Source organism: Opisthocomus hoazin, chromosome 4 (genome assembly GCF_030867145.1).
Source record: "Opisthocomus hoazin isolate bOpiHoa1 chromosome 4, bOpiHoa1.hap1, whole genome shotgun sequence".
Taxonomy (NCBI): domain Eukaryota; kingdom Metazoa; phylum Chordata; class Aves; order Opisthocomiformes; family Opisthocomidae; genus Opisthocomus; species Opisthocomus hoazin.
Genome location: NC_134417.1, coordinates 68855506 through 68873516, shown reverse-complemented (window position 1 = coordinate 68873516; position 18011 = coordinate 68855506). Strand labels below are relative to the sequence as shown.

Genomic DNA, 18011 nt, shown 5'->3' with positions numbered 1-18011 from the left:
ACCAGCTGCAGCTCTCAGTTAAGAACAATTGCTTAACATTTACTGAGATATTTATTAATTAAGCCAGCTCCGAAAGGAAGAAGATGGTCGCTGTAGAATAGAGAGGATGTTAAAGATGTTAATGATGCAGAGGATGTGAAGGATGGGAGAAAGAGTGGCATTTATTAGCTAAGCAAGAAGGAGAGACAATTACCTTCCAGCCTGTTGATCTGGAGAAAGGTAGGCAAGGGGATGGAAGCAGAGGCAAACTACAGCCTACTGTCAGACCAGCGCCTCTGCTGAGTCCCCGGTTTTGGGTGTTGGGCAGAGCTGGGACACCCAGTTGCCATGCTCACTTCTGTGGGACAAGTTCTGTAGTTTCCCTCAAGGATCAGAGGGAGAACATCCTGCCTTGTGAGAAACTCTCCCTCACTGACAGCACAGTGTTTTGGTCTATAAAGACCGACTCTGGGAGTTCATGCTGGTGCCGAGTGGTCATTTTCGGCAGCAAAAACTACCAGGAAAGCAGCCATGTGCAGGATGAAGTTTGTTACAGCCCCGAAACAGCAAATGTAAGATCGGAGGATGCGGATGGTTTGATGGCAGGGAGCGTTCATTGCTGTAGTAGCAGATGGACATCAACACATCTTAGGTTTACTGCTCAGGCACGGTTTAAACTGATCTGGTGTTTTGGGCCACAGAGAATTATGCTTCTATTGATGAGTTTTGTGGTTTGGGGTGCTTGAAATGTAGGACAAGTGCTTCTGGGAAGATTCTGTCCACACAGGATTTTCTTCTGTTATGTGAAAAATCATTAAACAGGTAAAACCAGCAAGTCCTAGGAACTTTCCTGAACTCACCAGCTCTGAGCCCTCCTTCTTCCCCCCAAAACACCCCCTCCACCCCCGTTTCCACTTTTGCTTTCTGAGCTGGTCTCACTGATACATCCCTATCTACGCTCTAAGCAGTTGTTCTCAACTTACTGCTTCAGAACCGAAAAAAAATATCTTGCCAACCCAGAAATTTGTCTACTTTTCCTTCTGTACCAGTTGGTCTGAAAAAAAAGCTGTTACCTACATGTACAAACCTTGTCCTGTATATGCTGATCTTTCTCCTAGAACAATCTTCTGGCTTGTTGCACACAGCAACCTAGAACAGCAACTTTCCAGTGTTTTTCAGTTTGAGAAGTGAGTATTTCCTAAATATTTCAAACGCGGACCCCCGTAGCTAGAATTTCAGCCAACTGATGATGGACTTTGGCGTCTTAACGACCTTTCCTGGATTTGTGTGATGTGTCCCCAGCTCTGAAGAGCACAATCACAAGGCCACATAGGATTCCTGAGACTAGTCAGAATTCACACTCATTTTCTATGAGAAAGAGCATGTATAATACTGGTTCCTATCTAAGGATCCAGCGTTCCGTTGTTTTAGGACGAACAGCAAAACAATACTGTCATTTAGGGCTGAATATAAATTAGGTTTTGTGCTAGAAAGGAGTTAGTAGTTTTAATTACTGATGTAGATCTGAAGAGGAAAATCTGTAGCTTAAAACTGTAAATGTGATATGCAAAGAATGAAACTTTTTTTCAGCAGAAGATGGAAAAAGATATCATTTGTGCGTATCATTTTTGAACTATGGCTCTCTGAGGAGAGACCTCTTGACAGAACTCAGTGCGCCTCAGTACACGAGGAGATCCGCAATCGACATCTTTAAGGTTGTGCAATCTCTAAAGGTGATCCCGCTCCTGCAGTCGTTACACGGCATAGATCTCGCTGGTAATTAGTTTGAATGTGGGACAGCACTGCTGGGAGCAAGAAAGTGGCCTAAATAGCATGGTCCAAATTTTGTCTGTAGGTGACTGAGAAATGCGGGTGTCTTATTAACCCTCGCCACTGTGACGGCTAGAAGTAAAGGCTGGGCTCGTCTTGTTCCTGGTGGATTTCTGCAGCTCATCCTCGTGTAAAGAGGAAAGGGTGAGAGCACGCTGGGCAGGAGGCAGACAGCTGGCCCGAGGAGCTTCGCGCCCGCTTCGGCTCCGAATGGCGGCAGCGACCACCGGACAAGCGCGAGGACGTCCGTGGCCACCGCGCAGAGGCTCGGCTGCAGAATGTCTGGAGAACGTGGCGGGGCTCTCCTCCTCCTCTCCGGGAGCACGGTTTATTGCTCTCGCTGAATCCCAGCCAGCACAGTGAATCCCCCGCCCGGCCTCCACCATTTCCCCGCACCTCGGCGGGGCCGACGGGACCCCCGCTCCGCGCCAGCCGCCGGGCTGCAGGCACCGGAAGGCGCGGCCTCCGCCCGTGGTCACTCCTCAGCGCAGCGCGGCTGACGGGAGGCGTTCGCGGGCCGCACGGCGCCCACCCCGAGTCACGCCGGAATGGCTGCCCCCCTCCCGGCACCGCAGCCCCTCCGCCGGGGGGCACGCCGATGGGCCCCGGACCCCGCCGAGGCGCGCAGTTCAGTGGCCCTAACTACCGTAATCACCGGGCAATCCAGAAATACCCCCCCGGGGCCGGCGGCTCCCCCTCCCGCGGCGGGGCCCCCTTCCCCCGCGCCACCCCCGCCGCCGCCGCCTTGGTGCGCCCGCCTGCGCCCGCCCCCGGGTGAGGCGTTGGGAGACGGTCCCTTACGCAGGAAAGTTCGGCGTCGGTTTCAAGGCTCCTCCTTCCCGGTGAAAGGCAGACTGCGGGGCGCCTGGAAACCGGTCGGAGGGAGCGCGGCGCGGCGCGGCGAGGCGAGGGGCGCGGGCTCGAGGGGCCGGCACAAATGGTCAGGCGGCGGCGGCGGCGGAGGAGGCGGCGGCGGTAGTCGGCAGGCGCGGCGGGCGCTGCCGCCGGTGCGGGCAGAACTGCGCGCCGCGGCCGCGCGAGTGGCGGCCGGGGCTGCCCCGTCCCTGCCCGCCGCTCTCCCTTCATGAGTCGCAAGTTCGGGACGGGAGGAGCAGCGGCGGCGGCGGCGGCGGCGGAGGGGCGGCGGGAGCCCGGCTGGGCGGGCGGCACCGACTGAGCATGGCCGAGCGGCGCGGGCCGGCGGCGAGCGGCGGCGGGGGAGAAGTTGGCGGCGGCCGGTGCCCGCGGCTGCTGCCGCCGCTGCTGGTGCTGCTGTGGGCGGCGGCGGCGGCGCCGGCCGGGGGCCAGCCGCCGGCCCCGCAGTACAACGGCGAGCGGGGCATCTCCATCCCGGACCACGGCTACTGTCAGCCCATCTCCATCCCGCTCTGCACCGACATCGCCTACAACCAGACCATCATGCCCAACCTGCTGGGCCACACCAACCAGGAGGACGCGGGGCTGGAGGTGCACCAGTTCTACCCGCTGGTGAAGGTGCAGTGCTCGGCCGAGCTCAAGTTCTTCCTCTGCTCCATGTACGCGCCGGTGTGCACCGTGCTGGAGCAGGCCCTGCCGCCCTGCCGCTCCCTCTGCGAGCGGGCCCGCCAGGGCTGCGAGGCCCTTATGAACAAGTTCGGCTTCCAGTGGCCCGACACGCTGCGCTGCGAGAAGTTCCCGGTGCACGGGGCCGGCGAGCTCTGCGTGGGGCAGAACGCCTCCGAGCGCGGCACCCCCACGCCCGCCCTGCGCCCCGAGAGCTGGACCAGCAACCCCCACCGCGGCGGCGGCGGCTCGGGGCCCGGCGAGCCCCGCGGGCGCTTCTCCTGCCCGCGGGCGCTGAAGGTGCCCTCCTACCTGAACTACCGCTTCCTGGGCGAGAAGGACTGCGGGGCCCCCTGCGAGCCCGGCCGCCTCATGTACTTCGGGCCCGAGGAGCTGCGCTTCTCCCGCACCTGGATCGGCATCTGGTCGGTGCTCTGCTGCGCCTCCACCCTCTTCACCGTCCTCACCTACCTGGTGGACATGAAGCGCTTCAGCTACCCGGAGCGACCCATCATCTTCCTCTCGGGCTGCTACACGGCGGTGGCCGTGGCCTACATCGCCGGCTTCCTCCTGGAGGAGAGGGTGGTCTGCAACGAGCGCTTCGCCGAGGACGGCTCCCGCACCGTGGCGCAGGGCACGAAGCGGGAGGGCTGCACCATCCTCTTCATGATGCTCTACTTCTTCGGCATGGCCAGCTCCATCTGGTGGGTCATCCTCTCTCTCACCTGGTTCCTGGCCGCCGGCATGAAGTGGGGCCACGAGGCCATCGAGGCCAACTCCCAGTACTTCCACCTGGCCGCCTGGGCCGTGCCGGCCATCAAGACCATCACCATCCTGGCCCTGGGGCAGGTGGACGGGGACGTCCTCAGCGGCGTCTGCTTCGTGGGCATCAACAACGTGGACGCCTTGCGGGGCTTCGTGCTGGCCCCCTTGTTCGTCTACCTGTTCATCGGCACCTCCTTCCTGCTGGCCGGCTTCGTGTCCCTCTTCAGGATCCGGACCATCATGAAGCACGACGGCACCAAGACGGAAAAGCTGGAGAAGCTCATGGTGAGGATAGGCATCTTCAGCGTCCTCTACACGGTGCCGGCCACCATCGTCATCGCCTGCTATTTTTACGAGCAAGCTTTTAGGGAACAGTGGGAGAGGAGCTGGGTCACGCAGAGCTGTAAGAGCTACGCCATCCCCTGCCCCAACAACCACGGCGGCCACCACCCGCACATGAGCCCCGACTTCACCGTCTTCATGATCAAGTATCTCATGACCTTAATCGTGGGTATCACCTCGGGCTTCTGGATCTGGTCGGGCAAAACCCTGAACTCCTGGAGGAAGTTTTACACCAGGCTCACCAACAGCAAGCAGGGCGAGACCACCGTCTGAGACCCCCCCCCTCCCGGAGCCCGACATCCCCGGAGCTGCGGGGCTCCGTCCGAGACCCCCGGAGCCGGAGGTCCCGGCAGCAGCGGGGCTCCGCCTTGGGAAGCGGCTCCTTGCCCGGCCGGGGCGGACTTTGGGGACCGCGAGTGGCTCCGGCGGGCGGCGGGGAGCGGAGGACGAGCCGGGTGGGGACCCCTGCGCCGGGCCCCCCTGCTCTGCCCTCCCGGGGTCGCTCCCCTGGGAACGGACCCCGCCGTCGCGTTGGGGAGAGGGATGTAAATAGCCTCTGTAAGATTTTGTAAGTATATTTGTATTTAAATTACAAAAAAACCTCACTTTTTTTTAATTATTTAGGACACTTTTAACCCGTTTGCGGATTTTGCTTCCCCTCCCCTTTTTTAATTTAAAAAAACAAACGAAAGGCGCTGGATTTTTACTTCGTAGGGCAGGACGGGAGAAGCCGCCGGTGGGAAACATCGAAACAAGCCCCTCTGCCCCCACCCCCGTTTTGTAATGGCTTCGCGGGGAGCTCCAGCTGCGCGGGCAGCGGGGCGAGGCCGCTGCCGGCGGCGCCTCCTGACGCGGGCTGGGCCCCGGCCCCGGCCCGGGCCTGCCGGAGGTGCGCGGCGGCGGAGGTGGGGCCGGGGCCGGGGAGGAGCGCCGCTTCCCGCCCCGGTCCCGTACCGGGGGGGGGGGGGGCCACAGACGGCCGCCCGTCGCGGAGCCGAGCCGCGCTGACCCCGGCGGGACCCGCCAGGCCCCTATCGGGGCCGGGGTGTGGTGAGGGGGGACAGGAGCAGCGCCCGGCGGTGTGCCCGGCCTTTCCGCGCAGGGAGGCCCCGTCCTCCGGGGCCGGGGCGATGGGCCGCCGGCTGCCCCGCTCCGACGTGACAGAGCTCCAGCGCCCCGCGCCGTGTGAGGGCAGCTGGCCCGCTCCAGGCGGCGCGGGTCTCAGCCCCCGCTGTGGGTGCGCAGCCCCGTGCCGGGCCGTGGGGCCGGGGCCTCGGCGGGACGTGGCAGGGCCGGGCGCTGGGGCTCGGCGGGAAGCACTTCCCCGGGGTGCGGCGCGGCCTGCGGGGTTTTCTTGTTATTTTGCTCTGTTGTATCCATAAAGCTTCCTCTGGGAAGCGTGCGAGCCACCGCCAGTTCCCCCGACTTTGAATTCGTTGACCTTTAATTCCTTGCACATCATGAGAGTGTGGCGATTTTTGCCAGTAGTAAAAGCAAAGGAAGGGAAAACAGAAAACCAGATGAGGTTGCGCGCTCTGGTGGGATGTGAGACCTTAAAAGAGCCTCTGCTGTCTCTTCTCTCCCCCCCCCCCCCCCTTATTTCGGTACAGTAATAACATTGCGTACTGCAAAGAGAAGACACCGTGTGTGCAGTGTATCTGCTGCCTTGTATGCGCCTGGTTCTGTGGGATTGTGCTTCTTCAACAAAAAAAAAGTTAAAAATGAAATTGTAACTTCTGATAGATGCGTTTGAATACTGAGTCCTCTGTACGAAAAACAGCAGAATGCTTCTCTCCAGATTGTATTGTTTTAAACTTTTTTTATATTACAAATGCCTGTATTTAGGTTCATAAACATTATCTATGGCTACCATACCCTGAAATGCAAAATTATTTGAATTTGGTATGCATTTATTTCTGTTCATTATCACAAGATCATCTATATTTATAGAGGAATAGAAATTTATATATATTAAATACCATATTTTTAATTTCTCTGAAATAAATTGAGGTTTTGTACAAAACTATCTTGTCCCTTTACGTATTCCTCTGACTAACTCAAATACTGTGTGAAAGCAGTGTGTCTACTACAAGATGTGTGGGATTCCTTTTTTCTTTTCTTACGTTGAGTTCACAGTAACAAGCTGGAATTCAGTGTAGGAATTCATTGTGCATTTTGGTTTTTATCTCTGGGCCGGTCTAGATTAATCCTTCAAAAGAAGCAATGTAAACTGTTCAAGATCTCTGACAGGGTCTGGCCGGTGGTGTGAAATCCAAGAAGAGATCTGCTATATGGCAGGAGAAGAAAGAAGCTCACTAGTTGGTTTTTTTTTTTTTTGTTAAAGAAAAGGGTTCTCTCAACCTAGCCTTTCTTCTCCTTTTCCTATTAAAATAAAAAAACCAGATTTTCTCACTGCTCTAAATGACACACAGACTGTGTTGCAATATTGTCAGAATATTTTAATAAGTAAAATAGTTTTTTTTCCTGGATTTGGAATGTTTGGTTAATCCAGAGGTAAACGGTATGTTCAGGGAAGCATTTCAGCTCTGTGGAAAGTACACGCATTCTTAAACCTTTCAACACAACACATCCTTTATTTGCCCCCCCCCCCCCCCCCCAATTCATTGTTCAAAGTGCCGTTCTGTAAGCAAGGGTTTGTTAGGAAAGACAGGCTCATTACAAAACTTGATTTCTGATTTCCAGTGTTACAAGCTAGTACAGCATTTCATTCTGTACATCTGGAGGAAGATGTACATGATTTTTGGCCCGTTTACTTTTTTCAAATTGCGATGCTTAAAGAGCCAGAGGAAAGTAGGGGAAACTTAAAAAAATGGCTCTAATTAGGTGAGAGAAGAGGACAGATTTTTTTTCGTTATTTTTTAATTTGTTTTACACAAACGTAGTTCCTGCTTTCTCAGATATTTTGCACATTTTTCTCAAGTCTTTTGTTTTTGTTTTGATATTTTAGCATTTAAAATTGTACTGGTCAGCACTCAGCTAATGACCTGAAGTACAAGCCATTCAATTTCAGTTGCAGTGGAATTCTTTTTGGTCAGGGTACAATTACATTTGAGCCATTTTGACTGATCTATTTTCTTGCAGCTGAATGTATGTGATTTATTTATGCATGGCAGAACACATTTATTTGTGACAGAGACTTTGTATTTATGGTAGGAACGGGAGGACCAAATTTTAAAAAATGCTTTTCAGAGATGAGTAATGGAGTTGTCATTTCTACATGAAGTAAAATGTTAGCATTCGCGGTTCGTGATTTGCGGCTCATGGTCTGCAGCAGATACGGATCCCCTTCAGTTCTTTAGGATTTTTTCATAGATTGCAGAGCTGAAGCTCCATGCTCAGTCTTGGTTATTTTAATGAATATACTAGAGAACACAATATGTTTGTTTAAACATCATTTAAAAGCGCAAAGCCCTGTTTTTTTGTTTGCTAATTTTTATGAACTTTAACAGAGCAGTGATTTGCAAAGGTCGCAGTCCTTGCTGAGCGCTGTGGTGCTGTCTGAATGATGTACCTACTTTTTCGTACTTTTGTTTCTCAACACATAATGGTATTTGAGGCTTTTTATTAATATGATACAAAGGTGTCTTTTGCATGAGTGTGTTGCAGTCATCACTAATGTTTTACCTCAGTGTTAAAACCAAATCTATCCATTGCTCCAAGGAATTTAGACAGGATTTTTTACAAGACGGTCTGTCCAATTGATGTGCCATGTTTACCAGAGAGAATCACTGTATACAAAGAAGCAGTGCTGCACAGTTCTCCTGTCCCCGACAAGAAGGAGAATACAAGAACAAGACTGTGGTGTAGGAAAGTTTTTTGGGCTGAAGGTATTTGTTAAGGCATTCCTTAGTCAACAGCTTTGCTTTCCCTCATGGGATGTATTTATGGCCTGAAATGAAGGGGCACTCCGGATCACCATTCCCCTGAAGAGGGCTGTGGCCTGGAGAGCTGGGGCTGCTGAGTTACCGTTCATCCTTCAGCAACAGTAATGCCCTTTAATGTAGTGGCAAATTTGTGGTATTGGAATGAAATTATGTGCTGTTTCCATAACAAATCCTATTGGGAAGGGGAAGGATTTCTGGTTTGTTCGTATAGTAACGCCCCGAATTTATATGCATACGCTTTTAGAAGTGTTGGGTTTTTTTAGTAGAGTGGTGAGGCTGCGATCTAGTGGGCCTGGATCTGGCCCTGTGGATGATGCCCACCCTTCGGCTGCCATCTCAGTGCTTGTTGCTTGGCACGAGTACAATTACAGGTGGTGCTGGGGATTCCCTTCATTTAAATGGACAGTGTTTGCATTTTTTACATTATTCAAAGGGATGATAATTAGGCATGAGAAGAGACTGCTCCTCTGACCAGTATTTTTCAAAATGGGCTATGGGCTAGTACCTCGTCAGCCGTTTGCCACTCCCAGTCACAAGAGACAGCTTCCAGACCAACATGGTGATCCTTTCGAAAAGGTGAGCACCCTGCCGCTGACCAGAGAAAGCGATTGTGGGTTTGGTGGGAAGCGCGTAGCTTAAAACCATGGAGGGTAGCCTAGCTTCAGCTAGCGAAACTCATGACAGCTGAAGAGCTGGTAAGTAGGAGGGTAAATATTTGCCTGTAGAAATAAGGAAACGGAGGCAAGGCTCTATTTTCATCTCGAATTGACCCTCTAGTGCTTAAACACTGGTACTGCGTTGTATTTGATGTTTCCAATGACAGCACTACAAGACTGTGGCAATACCCTGCACAATCAGTTCTGAGTGTCAGCCCCCCACTTTTTCGTTCTGTTGGGTTTGTATTTGTTGTTGAACCTGGAGCACCATTCCTCTGCATGTAATGCAAGTTCAGAGTGAATGCATCGTATGGATTCCAAATTCAAATGTTGATTTAAAAACGCAAGTCCTTTAGCTGCCTGGTCCCGTTAGAAGTGAGGGTTGCTCTCTGGTCCATAGCTGTAGGGGTTTCTCATATTTGTAAATCTCCTGCTTCTGTTGTTCATCAGTTGAGCTGGAAGGCTTAGGCAATGATTCATACTCATATGGGGAATGGGAACTTTGTTTTTCTTGCCTTGGACTGAACCTCGCGCTGCCTGTGTGTTTACAGCACAGAAGTGTCACCGGAGAAATGCTTTGGTTTGAAGCTCCTGGTCAGTTTTGAAACAGTAGTACTGTAATCTAAAAAATGGGTTAGCGGCTTTAGCAAACAAGGCTCGGTGACTTAAGACTGGGGCTTTGCTTTTCACAGTTTAGTTTTTAGAAGTCTCCAAACACTTCAAGACATGAAATAGCTGCTTTAGGACAAACTAAGCACCCTGGGGTTACGTCCTGGACTCATCACAAGAATTCTGAGCCCCAGATTCGTTTGAGAGTAGCCCAGTGACAGTGTTAAAGCAGTGTAGATAATACTCTACCCTGTAAGAAAAAAGGAGGATGTAATTGTATTTCTTTGTGAAATGGAAAAGCAAATACCATTTCTGTCATATGGGAGAAATTTCAGTGAATTAGCAAAATGGGCCTTAATCAGCAAGATAGGATTGCAAGCGCACAGTTTTCCAGATAAAAGCAATACCACTGTGACAGTTTAGTTGTAGACAATGTTTTTAAAAAATTTAAATACTTTAAGAAAACATGCTGATTTTGTAGGCCATGACAACTGTGTTTCAGATCTCAACTCGTGTTTAGTCTAAACTTCCAGTGTAACCACATCAGAGAGTCTTCCACGCATGAGGCCTTGCCCTTGTTTGCATTCAAATCAGCAGCATTAAGTTGCTTATCTTGAGGTTGAATAAATAAACTCTAGTTTTCTAGTGAGACGACATTTAATGAAGACCCACATTCAGCCACCAACCTCGCGTGAAATGCTGCCGGGTTGAGCCCCCACAAGCCTTCTCCAAGTATCCCAAGGCTTTGTTGCAGTGCGTGGAAGTATTGGACGTGACTGAACTGCATGAAGGTGGAAACTTCGCAATAACCATTAAACTCTGGTGTAAACACACTGCATTGGGAGGCTTGTGTCAGCCACCATGAAAGGTATTTTTGATGGCCCATCTTAGAAACAACCTCTTCAGAAATATTGAAGCAATAGACTTATTTGCAGTTAGCTGCCTTTTAGATAGTTGCATTGTTAATGAGCCTGCGATGTTTAACAAGGTGTTGTCAAAGGCTAACATATAAGGCTACCATATGTCAGTAGTGCAGCACGGTAGGTGCAATTTGTCCACGTTATATCACCAGGATCCCTTTGGGTGAGGGACAACAGTATTTTTGTCTGATTCTAATATCACATGGCTAATATTAATTACTTGCTACAGCACAAATTTAAAAGTCATTTATCGTGGGGTAGTTTGATGACAAAGATCACAAGAAAAATGAAAGTGGCCTGTATCCCTCAGGTGGGATGTCTGGATGCTGTTTTTGTGCCTACTTGTTTGTATAATTCAGATCTTTTATAACTGTTTCACATTCTGTGACTCAGGGTTAGTCTCATTGCTGTGTTTAAATGAGACTAACACTATGACTCACTGATACTGGATGACTTGCTGTGTTGTCATGTTCATGTTAATTACTACTGCTTTGTTACTGGTAACTTGTTTGACTTCCACTACCATATTGCAGAAATTAAGGACAGAACTGATAGCCATAGGAGTATACCAAGACGGGAGCACGTCAGTCCACCCTGGCAGCTTGCCCACCACTGGTTCAACGCCTGCGGCCGCATCTTGGACACCAGGCTGTCACCCTCCCTCAGAGGTAATGCTTCCACTCCACAGATGTCCTACTGGCAGCCGCACTGCTGCGGCTGTGCTGAACTGGCTGGTTTTCCCAGCTGCCTGGGCGATGTGCTGGCTCTTTTGTGTTTCCCCCACCTATCTAGGGTGGAGGCTATCCTGGCTGCTCTTGATCCCCACATTTGACAGAGGAACTTTAGGGCAGTGAGTGCCATTACAATATCCCTGGCTGACTTTCTGTGGCTCAGATTCTGCTGCTCGCTTGCCCATGCCTTCTCTGATAACCTTGCTGGAAGTTGCCTTGCTCTAACCATTGCCAGAGTATAACTCATTCAGATCGCAGTTTATTCTTCAGGATTCAGTGTGCAGCGTTCGTTGTGTTCATCACAAAATCATTGCTGTCTAAATAGAGAAGTGACTTACTCTCAAGTTGTTTGACAGCTTCTTTATTAATGACATTTTTCTGTTAAATACAAGCACAAATACTATGCCAAATGAGCTGATCTTGAGTTAATACTGAGAGTGTAGTGTGAGCAAAGAAGGATTTTCCACTTGTTCAAATTCAAATATTACTCTACATTATGATAAATTGCCTCTATGTAAAATTGAGAAGAAAAGGGTGCAATCTCAACTTCGTGATTGCCTTCAGGAAAATTAGTGCTTCATTTATAGACTGCTTGTGTACAAATGCATCTAAAGAGGAAATAAAATAATAAAAAAAAAGCCAACACAAAAACTCAAGGTGGGCTTCTCAATATATTTATATAAATGAAAAGAATTGCAGGAGCAACAACTTGACACAAAGTCAGGTTTTGCTATGACTCGTGTTAACTTTTCAGTACTTCTTTGTCTGTGATGGTGAAAGCTTCACTTATTTTCTGTGAACAGGGGGGCGGATTAGTCACTTCTAGCATAAAGTCCTCTGTTAAAGGACTGTGAGTAGTTTATTTATTTACTTCTTCATTTAAAAAAAATGCTAATTCCAAGGGATGTGAAAGCAGATTTTGCAACATGCTGAAGGGATTAGTATTGTGTGGGACTGGGCACTTCTCTGTTACTGAAATTAATGGAAGCAAATGGTGCTCAGCTGCAAAGGTAAGAAAATGGGACGTGACTGACTGCAGTCAGGAGCTGTGGCTGGGAAGGCTGTGAGGTGGTGTCTGAGTCCAGTCCCTCCTTCCCGACACAGAGCTTAGCAGCCCTGGAGTGGTGGAACGTACCAGCCCAAAGCCCGAATGTGACAGCAAATGGAGACCACCGTGAGGAACACTGCTAGACCTGTCACCCTTGTCCCTGTGCTGGGGCTGCTGTCCCCTGCTGCTGAGGACGTAGGGAGGGAGAAGGACATGGGGGCCTGGAAAGGCGGGGGGCCGCGGTGTGTGGGCGAGGAGAGGTCAGAGAGGTGGGACGAGATGGCTGGCTGCAACCATCTGGCTGCATGGTGGACTGGGAGCTATGGCTGTGCAGGGCTGGTGCCTCTCCTGCCAAAGGCAGCTGAAGGCCACCATAACTCAGACACGAGGCAGGTATGGCTGCCCAGAGCGTGCAGAAACCACGGGGAAGGTCCCCCAGCGTGTGTCCCTGAGTCACGGGAGATGGAGGCAGGGAAACGGCTTTTGTCTGGGTGTTTCTGAATCACAACAAGACAAAACCCCCTTCGTTTCTTCGCACAAGCGGGCCGGGCAGCGTGGGCCGCAAAGCTGGGCCGGGGAGCAGGGCAAGGTGAGGGGCCCGGCCAGAGCCAGCCCCTCTGGATGGCAACCACAGGGTTTCGCCAGGTTTCCCTGGGTACTGTTTTTCACTCCAAGGTTAAAAATCTCCCCTCAGGGGAGAACGAAAAGGAAATTGTGTGGCAGGCTTTGCTGTGTTTCCAGCTGACTTTTTCCATAGAATGGGCAGTTGGGCCCGGTGTTTCTTAAGATGTCTTTACAGTAAGAGTAAAATCCTGGTTCTGCTGAAGGCAATAGCAAGCATCCCGTTGGCCTCGGGAGGGCTGTGATTTCATCTTGGCTTCAAGATTCATTAGGAAGTGCATGGAGATCCTGGGGACACAAAAAAGGAAAGTCAAAAAGAAAGATTTCTCATCCAAAAGCTGTTCATACGGCTTAGTTCATTTCATCAGGCTTCAAAATGTTTTCAATGTTTTCTCTGATCCTATTTATTAGGAGTATATAGGTAGTATCCAGGCGCAGACATTATCTAAGGCTCTGTGGCTTCAGTACCTCGCTCCTCAGTTTTGTCGAAAAAAAGAGAGATCAAGATTAGTTTCTTAAAAATGATCAGTTACAAAAAGCTTGTTTTGTTTGTAGGGTCTTTTTTTCCAGAAAAATACAAGTTGTCACTGTTTGAAATGGGGCTACTTCTACGCATGCTGACAATCTGAATGTCTAGCAGGTATTTCTACCATCATTAGTTTTTCCAATTCTTTGTAAAAGTCCCATTTTATACTTTCTCAGAAGTGTTTTTTTTCTCACAGCAGTTCTGGAAATAGCTTTTCTTCGCAGCCGGTGAGAGGATGTGTACCATCCGTGAAGGCAGCCTGGGGAGCAGGCACAGGCAAACTGCTAAACAACAGAACTTGTGGAATTAACACTTCATGTTGACACCCATTAAAAATATTCGGAGATTGACTCAGCCTGCCCATGTTGCACAAATAATGTGCTTGGCTCTGAATGATTTACGATCTTATCTGCTCTCAGCGCAAGTTCAGTGTGGAGGACCTGATCCTGTGCTCATTAACCTCCAAAGGAGTTTTGCTGCTCACTTCAAAGAGAATTACATCAGCAGCCTTTGCAGTGGAGCACACACATCTCCTGTATCTTTTCCCTTTTTTCTTTTTCTGTTTTTTTTTTTTTTTTTTTTTATTATATTCCAAACTACAGCGAAAGAAAAAAAGGCTAGGAAGCAGTCGAAATAAATCTGCTCTCTGATAAGCAGTGTTGGTGCATGAGAGCTCTGTTTATTTGGAGTTCTTAAGTGCAAATGGAGAGTAGAAACCAGGGAGAGCTGAGATTATCAAGGGTTTGGTTATATTTGTCGCTGAGTACCCTCAATTCCCATTGTCCCTGTGACGGGAGCCTCGCACGGTCCGTGGTATTTCTTTGCCCTTTGCACAGCTGTTTGCAAAGAACTGGAGCTGAGCCATTGCGTTCAGCCACTGGTCACGCACCGGTGTAACCAGCAGTGCCGGCAGTGGTCACTGCAGGCGGCTCCACCAAGCCCCGGGGATGGCGACTGTGTTCCTGCTTTGTTCTCCCTGGGCATAGCTTTCGAAAAGGAGGAGGCAGGTATGGAGGCAGGATGGGATGGAGCAGCCATTGGGGATTTTGTTTGTTTTTCTGTTTCTTCTAGGCTGTCAGATTAAACAGGAGAATGAATTCACCCGTATTTTGCCTTTTTAGTTTTATTGTTTTGTAGAAGAAAAGCTTTGTGACTTTACAAACACACTGGTTCCTATGGGGGAGGGAGCAATAAGCATGTCACTCAGCTATTTGACATACTTCATGTGTTTTAAAAACCCTCTTTGTGCCAGAAGGGCACGGCACCCCGAATGCGTCACCCACCACAGTGTGCACCAGCAAAGCCTGCCCCTGGTTCCAGAGGAACTGTCCCTGCCCATGGAGGCCCAGAGGGACTCCTTGCCCCTGATGTCCCCTTTCCTCCATCTCCAGGCCATAACCACAAGCACCTGCCTTGGTTCGGACGCTGAGCTCTGCTGCATGTTTGTCCATCAAGAAGCCACACAAGATCGTCTGCTGCTACCTGGCACCCAAAGGTAATGAGATAGTGACAAACTTAGATAGTTACTCCTGTTGTCTGCCAAACTCAAACCTTGAGACTTCAATTTAAGGGGTCTTGTACCCCCATTTCCTATCCTCTGAAGCTTGCTTGCCTGGTTTCAAACCTATGAAGTCATCCACTGTGGGGGATGCTCTGTGCCGTCCCGAGGGAGTAAACACGAACCAGCTCGCTTCTAGTCTTTGAGTGTTTTTCCCCCCTGCCCTGCTGTTGCCCTGTTTGATTCTCAGTCAGCCTTGCCAACTCTTTGCCGTGCCAGAAGATGGTTTCCTCACCCCCATGCTGCAAACACCAACTTCACTCCTGGCTGTGGGCAGGCATCCCTCCAAGCTGTTTCCTTCTCACTTTGGCAAGTCTTCTAACATGAGAATCGGGGCAAATGACAAGTGAGGACATGAACCTCTGCTTTTTTATCTACCGTAACTACTTCAGCCACTGAAAACTTTGCCATTCTCCAGTAGGTCCTGATGAGTGTCACCATCTTGGCCTCTACTGCTCTCCACAAGTATTCACTGAAATACAATGGGAGTCTGAGTCTGCAGTTCAGGGCTTAGTGTGCCCAGTGGGACTTAGGGTCTGGGTCCATGTGTCTGCTCCAAGGCCAAGAGAGTGGGAATAGGACTCAAATTTTCCATCTGTCCCTTGTGTATCCTGATAAATAGGTTATTCTGAGGATGTGTCCTCTCTTTTTTTCACAAAGGAACTACTAAGCATGTTAGGTTTCTCGTAATACAAGATGGGAAGAAAACTGAAATAGGAAGTTTCAGAGGACAGGTAGGTGACCTGTTTCCAAAGCATCATGACAAGTGTCTGGTGCTTGGCTCTTTAGTTTGGCCCTTGCATTCTCTGCTGTGTCCTCTCTGGTATCAGGAGAACCCAAACACCTTTCTGAAATCCACTGGTGAATTTTGACATGATTGATACGGAAACAAGCACACAGTTTTGGCAGTTAAACTGCTGATGAAAGAAACACCCAAAGGTTTTGGTGGAAGCTCTTTTACTTGGAGCATTTAAATCCAGGTGAGGTATCTTCCCAAAAAGATAAGCTTTTACACACCATCAAATTATTACGTTTGATGCAGCTGTTACTGATACAATTCTGTGTCTTGTTTGAGGAAAAAGGCTAGATTAAATGATTCTAAATGTTTCTTCTGGACTTCATCCAGTCATCCTACAGAGAGGATGACTTTCCCTTTGTCGAGGAGGACTCATGAGGGATTGCTTAAGCGATCTGGACGCCCACAAATCCATGGGCCCCGATGGAATGCACCCACGAGTGCTGAGGAAGCTGGCGGATGTCATTGCTGAGCCACTCTCCATCATCTTTGAGAGGTCCTGGAGGACAGGAGAGGTGCCCGAGGACTGGAGAAAGGCCAGTGTCACTCCAATCTTCAAAAAGGGCAAGAAGGAGGATCCAGGGAACTACAGGCCGGTCAGCCTCACCTCCATCCTGGCAAATGGAGCGGCTCATTCTGGAGGTCATCATCAAGCAAGTGGAGGAAAAGAAGGTTATCAGGAGCAGTCAGCATGGATTCACCAAGGGGAAATCATGCCTGACCAATCTGATAGCTTTCTACGATGACATGACTGGCTGGGTAGATGAGGGGAGAACCGTGGATGTTGTCTACCTCGACTTCAGCAAGGCTTTTGACACTGTCTCCCATAACATTCTCCTAGGGAAGCTCAGGAAGTGTGGGCTGGATGAGTGGTTGGTGAGGTGGATTGAGAACTGGCTGAATGGCAGAACTCAGAGGGTTGTCATCAGCGATGCCGAGTCTAGTTGGAGGCCGGTAACTAGTGGTGTCCCCCAGGGGTCAGTACTGGGCTCAGTCTTGTTTAACTTCTTCATCAACGACCTGGATGAAGAGTTAGAATGTACCCTCAGCAAGTTTGCTGATGACACCAAACTGGGAGGTGTGGTAGGTACACCAGAAGGCTGTGCTGCCATTCAGCGTGACCTGGATAGGCTGGAAAGTTGGGCAGAGAGGAACCTGATGAGGTTCAACAAGGGCAAATGCAGGGTCCTGCACCTGGGGAGGAACAACCCCATGCATCAGTACAGGCTTGGGGCGGACCTGCTGCAGAGCAGCTCTGTGGAGAGGGACCTGGGAGTGCTGGTGCACGACAAGGTTGACCATGAGCCAGCAGTGTGCCCTGGCTGCCAAGAAGGCCAATGGGATCCTGGGGTGCATTAAGAGGAGTGTGGCCAGTAGGTCGAGGGAGGTTCTCCTTCCCCTCTACTCAGCCCTAGTGAGGTCCCATCTGGAGTACTGTGTCCAGTTCTAGGCTCCCCACTTCAAGAAAGAAGAGGAGCTACTGAAGAGAGTCCAGCGGAGGGCTACAAGGATGGTGAGGGGACTGGAGCATCTCTGCTACGAGGAGAGGCTGAGGGAGCTGGGCTTGTTCAGCCTGGAGAAGGCTGCGAGGGGACCTAATATATGCTTACAAATATCTGAAGGGTGGGTGTCGGGAGGATGCGGCCAAACTCTTTTCAGTAGTGCCCAGTGACAGGACAAGGGGTAATGGGCACAAACTGAAGCACAGGAAGTTCCGTCTGAACATGAGGAGGAACTTCTTCCCTCTGAGGGTGACGGAGCACTGGAACAGGCTGCCCAGGGAGGTTGTGGAGTCTGCTTCTCTGGAGATATTCAAGACCCGCCTGGACAAGGTCCTGTGCAGCCTGCTGCAGGTGACCCTGCGTCGGCAGGAGGATTGGACTAGATGACCCACAGAGGTCCCTTCCAACCTCTACCATTCTGTGATTCTGTGAATTAATCTCTGTCAGTGGCAGCTGGAGGAGTTCATCTGAGCCTTCTCCAGCCATCCTGAAGTGAGTACATTGCCAGCATTTGAAAATTGTTTGGATGGTTCTGCTCGAGTTCCTCTGGTAGACATCATCAGAGAGATCCATGGGGACTCCCAGACAGCACCCTAACAACTGGCGAGAAGACTAGGGCAGCAGCATGACTGTCAGGAGCTGTGCTGCTCAGCAGGTAGATGGAAATGCTGCAAGGGTAAG

At 50.5% G+C, this 18011-nt stretch overlaps 1 protein-coding gene across 1 annotated transcript; it reads left to right on the top strand.

The window, feature by feature from the left end:
• The first annotated feature begins 2988 nt into the window (after positions 1 to 2988).
• FZD1 (frizzled class receptor 1) lies at positions 2989 to 6462 on the top strand. Its single transcript, XM_009936174.2, has one exon. The coding sequence runs from the start codon at positions 2989 to 2991 to the stop codon at positions 4729 to 4731; it is 1743 nt and encodes a 580-aa protein (XP_009934476.2). The 3' UTR covers positions 4732 to 6462.
• The last annotated feature ends 11549 nt before the right edge of the window (positions 6463 to 18011 follow it).

Excerpts from the sequence above, each read along its gene's own strand:
- FZD1 (XM_009936174.2), top strand. The coding sequence starts at position 2,989 with ATGGCCGAGCGGCGCGGGCCGGCGGCGAGCGGCGGCGGGGGAGAAGTT.